Source organism: Oryctolagus cuniculus, chromosome 16 (genome assembly GCF_051225735.1).
Source record: "Oryctolagus cuniculus isolate XC-2025 breed Fujian yellow rabbit chromosome 16, ASM5122573v1, whole genome shotgun sequence".
NCBI lineage: Eukaryota > Metazoa > Chordata > Mammalia > Lagomorpha > Leporidae > Oryctolagus > Oryctolagus cuniculus.
Genome location: NC_142882.1, coordinates 72,170,331 through 72,174,571, shown reverse-complemented (window position 1 = coordinate 72,174,571; position 4,241 = coordinate 72,170,331). Strand labels below are relative to the sequence as shown.

General features: G+C 51.3%; 1 protein-coding gene across 1 annotated transcript; it reads left to right on the top strand.

Moving 5' to 3' along the window:
• The first annotated feature begins 424 nt into the window (after nt 1-424).
• LOC100356710 (small ribosomal subunit protein uS5-like) lies at nt 425-2,892 on the top strand. The gene is given in 2 exon segments (XM_070059421.2): nt 425-1,009; nt 1,011-2,892. Coding segments are annotated over 2 exon segments (867 nt in total). The 5' UTR covers nt 425-452; the 3' UTR covers nt 1,321-2,892.
• The last annotated feature ends 1,349 nt before the right edge of the window (nt 2,893-4,241 follow it).

Below are 4,241 nucleotides of genomic sequence, written 5' to 3'. Positions count from 1 at the left end.
TGTGAGTAATAAATTGCTGTTTTCAGGGGTTTTACCTATGACCTAGGAGTTTTTATGTCTTTTGTCAACATCAATGGAGCAGTATCAGCTCATAACTTATTAGCTTATATGGTTGATGTGATGCTAAGTCTGCTTCTAGTTCTCCTTTCCATTGTCAAATGTATTTAAATAAGACAAAATTCCAACAGGAACAAGAAACAGATAGGGAATTTCTGAAAATGTTTTGATTTACCATTTTATTTGCTATTTGTTAGTTTTTGGAAATTATGAAGACATCAGAAGATGGATTAAAGATTCTTCATAATTTACTCTGTTAGCTGTTTTCTTACTTGAAATTATTAAATGACTACTGTTAGAGAAATTCTTCTATAGGGCCTTAAGATAAATTCATTATTTTTTCTTCATCAACAGAAGTATATACAATTGCTGCTTCTTCTCTGAGAGAACACCAAATGGCGGATGACGCCGGTGCAGCAGGAGGGCCCGGAGGCCCCGGGGGCCCTGGAATGGGAGGCCGCGGCGGCTTCCGCGGAGGCTTCGGCAGCGGCATCCGAGGCTGCGGGCGCAGCCGGGGCCGGGGCCGCGGCGCTCGCGGAGGCAAGGCGGAGGACAAGGAGTGGCTGCCGGTCACCAAGCTGGGCCGCCTGGTTAAGGACATGAAGATCAAGTCCCTGGAGGAGATCTACCTGTTCTCCCTGCCCATCAAGGAGTCCGAGATCATCGACTTCTGCCTGGGCGCCGCCCTCAAGGACGAGGTGCTGAAGATCATGCCCGTGCAGAAGCAGACGCGGGCCGGCCAGCGGACCCGCTTCAAGGCATTTGTGGCCATCGGGGACTACAACGGCCACGTCGGCCTGGGCCTGAAGTGCTCCAAGGAGGTGGCCACCGCCATCCGAGGGGCCATCATCCTGGCCAAGCTGTCCATCGTGCCCGTGCGGAGAGGCTACTGGGGGAACAAGATCGGCAAGCCCCACACCGTGCTGTGCAAGGTGACCGGCCGCTGTGGCTCTGCTGGTGCGCCTCATCCCCGCGCCCAGGGGCACCGGGATCGTCTCCGCCCCTGTCCCCAAGAAGCTGCTGCTGATGGCTGGCATTGACGACTGCTACACCTCAGCCCGGGGCTGCACTGCCACCCTCGGCAACTTTGCCAAGGCCACCTTCGATGCCATCTCCAAGACCTACAGCTACCTGACCCCCGACCTCTGGAAAGAGACCGTGTTCACCAAGTCTCCCTACCAGGAGTTCACCAACCACCTCATGAAAACGCATACCAGGGTGTCCGTGCAGAGGACCCAGGCTCCAGCTGTGGCCACAACATAGGTTTTTACACGAGAGAAATAAAGTGGATGGAGCCTGCAAAAAAAAAAAAAAAAAAGTATATACAATTAATCACTTATATCATTTAGGAGAAACATACACTAATTTAAAGCAATTTAAATATATTGAAGGAATTTTTTAAAAAATAATCATTTTTCTATCTAAAGATATTTCGAGAGAAGTCAGAAAAATATAGAACACAATTTTTAATAGTGCTGGCCTATTTTTTCCTACTTCATTTGAAGAAGAAATAAATGTATTACCAATGAACATATTTTATTTTAGTAATTGACTAACAATTTATTTATAACATAATGGAAAACAGAAAAGAATCTTGGGTTAAAAGTGAAAGGAAGAAAGAACAGGTATGAAGGAGCATTCTCTAACCACAAGATTTATAGATGAAATATCTATGATGGGGGGAGGTTGGTTTTCAGAATTCCAGACTTAAAAAAATAGGAATAAAAAAATCAAGGGACTCATCAACTAGATTTTAGAAGTCATGCCCTCTGCCGTCTCAAACTACAATGAGATTTGGAGCAAAGATAATGAGTGTAGGCCAGATGTCAAAGCATAGTGCATTAAGGGGGGGTGGGGGGATAATGGAAGATAACGGGGCCAGCTGTCGCTCCCCCTCTTCGTGGAGGAGCAACACAGGACCCTGCGCTGTTCTTTCGTCTGCTCGGCCCTCCCCGGGTTTGCTGCTGGTTCTTCCCGGGTTGGCTACTATCCCTTCCACCTCCGTGGAAGGGCGGTTCCCCCTGGCCGCATTCCCCACTTCCGCAGGGGAGCGGCACACCGCCGGCCGGCTCTCTCGGGGGCTGCACGGGTTCCCTTAGATGTTCCCCATAGATGTTCCTGGTGCATGCCGTCTCTCTCCTCCTTTATAGTCCTCCTCCGCCAATCCCAACTCGGCTGAGTACGCTGCTCTCCAATCAGGAGCAAGTCCTACAGTTAATTGGTTGAACTGGAGGCAGCTGTGCGGAAGCTGTTTACTTCTCTCCCAGCGCCATATTGTGGGAGAGCAGATGCATAGAATAAGTCCTAATTCGAGTAACTTAGTCTAGTCCGGATTGCTCCCCACAGATCCCCCTTTCTTTTTATTTTTTAGCGTTGATACGCGCCTGTCTTCGGTGTCCCGTGGCACACACTCTGCTCTACTTGCTAGAGTTGTCACAGGCTCTTACAAGTCCTATCAATCAGGAAAACCGAATCCGGGTCCTCTCTTCGCCATTGTGAGGAGGTTTTTAGGCGCTGATGCGTGCCTGTGTTCGGTGCCCTGCAGCGCATGCTCTGCTCTGCTAGAACTGCCTGCAGGTGTTTACAAAACCTATCAGGCAAACCGAATCCAAGCCTTCTCATTGCCGTATTGTGGGGGAGACTTATTAGTGTTGGTTTGTGCCTATCTTCGGTGACCTGCAGCTCATACTCTGGTCGAGCTTTGCTGGCGCTTACCGCCTTAAATCAGGCAGACCGAATCCAAGCCTCCTAATTGGCATGTTGAGGGGAGGCCTTATTTTTCTCTATTTCTCTATCTCCGGGCATTTCTATTTCTCCCATTTCACTTCTATCTTCCAGCATTCCCATTTCTCTTTTACTTCACTTCCAAACTTCTGTTTCTCTTATCCCTGCGGCTTTCCGGCACCTCGCCCCGCCGGCGGGTTCCCGGCTCTGCGCCGCTTCAGCCCGCGCGCCTCTCTGCGTGGCTTCCCGGCTTTGCGCGGTCCGCGGTCTCCACGCTTAACCCTTTCGCGTCTGAACCACGGCCTACGCCAGCGTTCCCTATCTATTCACGCCCCGTGCTCTCTCTGCACGCGGCGGCTTCCGCGAGTAACACAGCGTAGCTTGCGTCTCCGCCACTAGGATTCAATCTAAGTTCCCCGGGCTAGCCTGGCGAATTCAACCCAGCGTACGTCTCCGCCCCACGATCTGGCTTCCCGTCCTTTGCTCCCCGGGCTAATCAGACGGATCCCAATCTGGCTTACGTCTCAGCTTCTGGTTTTAACTTTTCGCCCCCTATTCCCGGGCTAACTTGAGAATCCCAAAGTGGCTTTCGTTTCCGCCTCGGCCTGCCCCCCGCGGCTTCAATTTCCCTAACATTTTTCTCTACCCGGTATGTTTCCCCAAGCTTTCCTCCAACGACATTCCTCCCTCATTTCTCCTGGCCTCTCCCCACAGTCCGCGTCCGAGTCTGTTTGTTCTAGCTTTTACTTTCGCTTTCGACCTTAGAGATTTCTCCCAGCTTCCCCCCGTAGTCCGAATCCGAGTCTATGCCTAGGCTTTCAATAGCTTCTTCCGGCTCCTTTTTCGTCCGGCTTTTCCCTAGGCTGTTTGCTAGTCTCTCTCTCCGATATTTTCCCAATTCTTCCCGTTTCTTCCCGTTTCTTCCCTCCTAAGTTTGCTATCCGTCCTAGGTTTCCTATCCGTCCTAGGTTTTCTATCCGAGTCAGGTTTCCTATCCGAGTCACGGCACCATTATGTCGCTCCCCCTCTTCGTGGAGGAACGACACAGGACCCTGCGCTGTTCTTTCGTCTGCTCGGCCCTCCCCGGGTTTGCTGCTGGTTCTTCCCGGGTTGGCTACTATCCCTTCCACCTCCGTGGAAGGGCGGTTCCCCCTGGCCGCATTCCCCACTTCCGCAGGGGAGCGGCACACCGCCGGCCGGCTCTCTCGGGGGCTGCACGGGTTCCCTTAGATGTTCCCCATAGATGTTCCTGGTGCATGCCGTCTCTCTCCTCCTTTATAGTCCTCCTCCGCCAATCCCAACTCGGCTGAGTACGCTGCTCTCCAATCAGGAGCAAGTCCTACAGTTAATTGGTTGAACTGGAGGCAGCTGTGCGGAAGCTGTTTACTTCTCTCCCAGCGCCATATTGTGGGAGAGCAGATGCATAGAATAAGTCCTAATTCGAGTAACTTAGTCTAGTC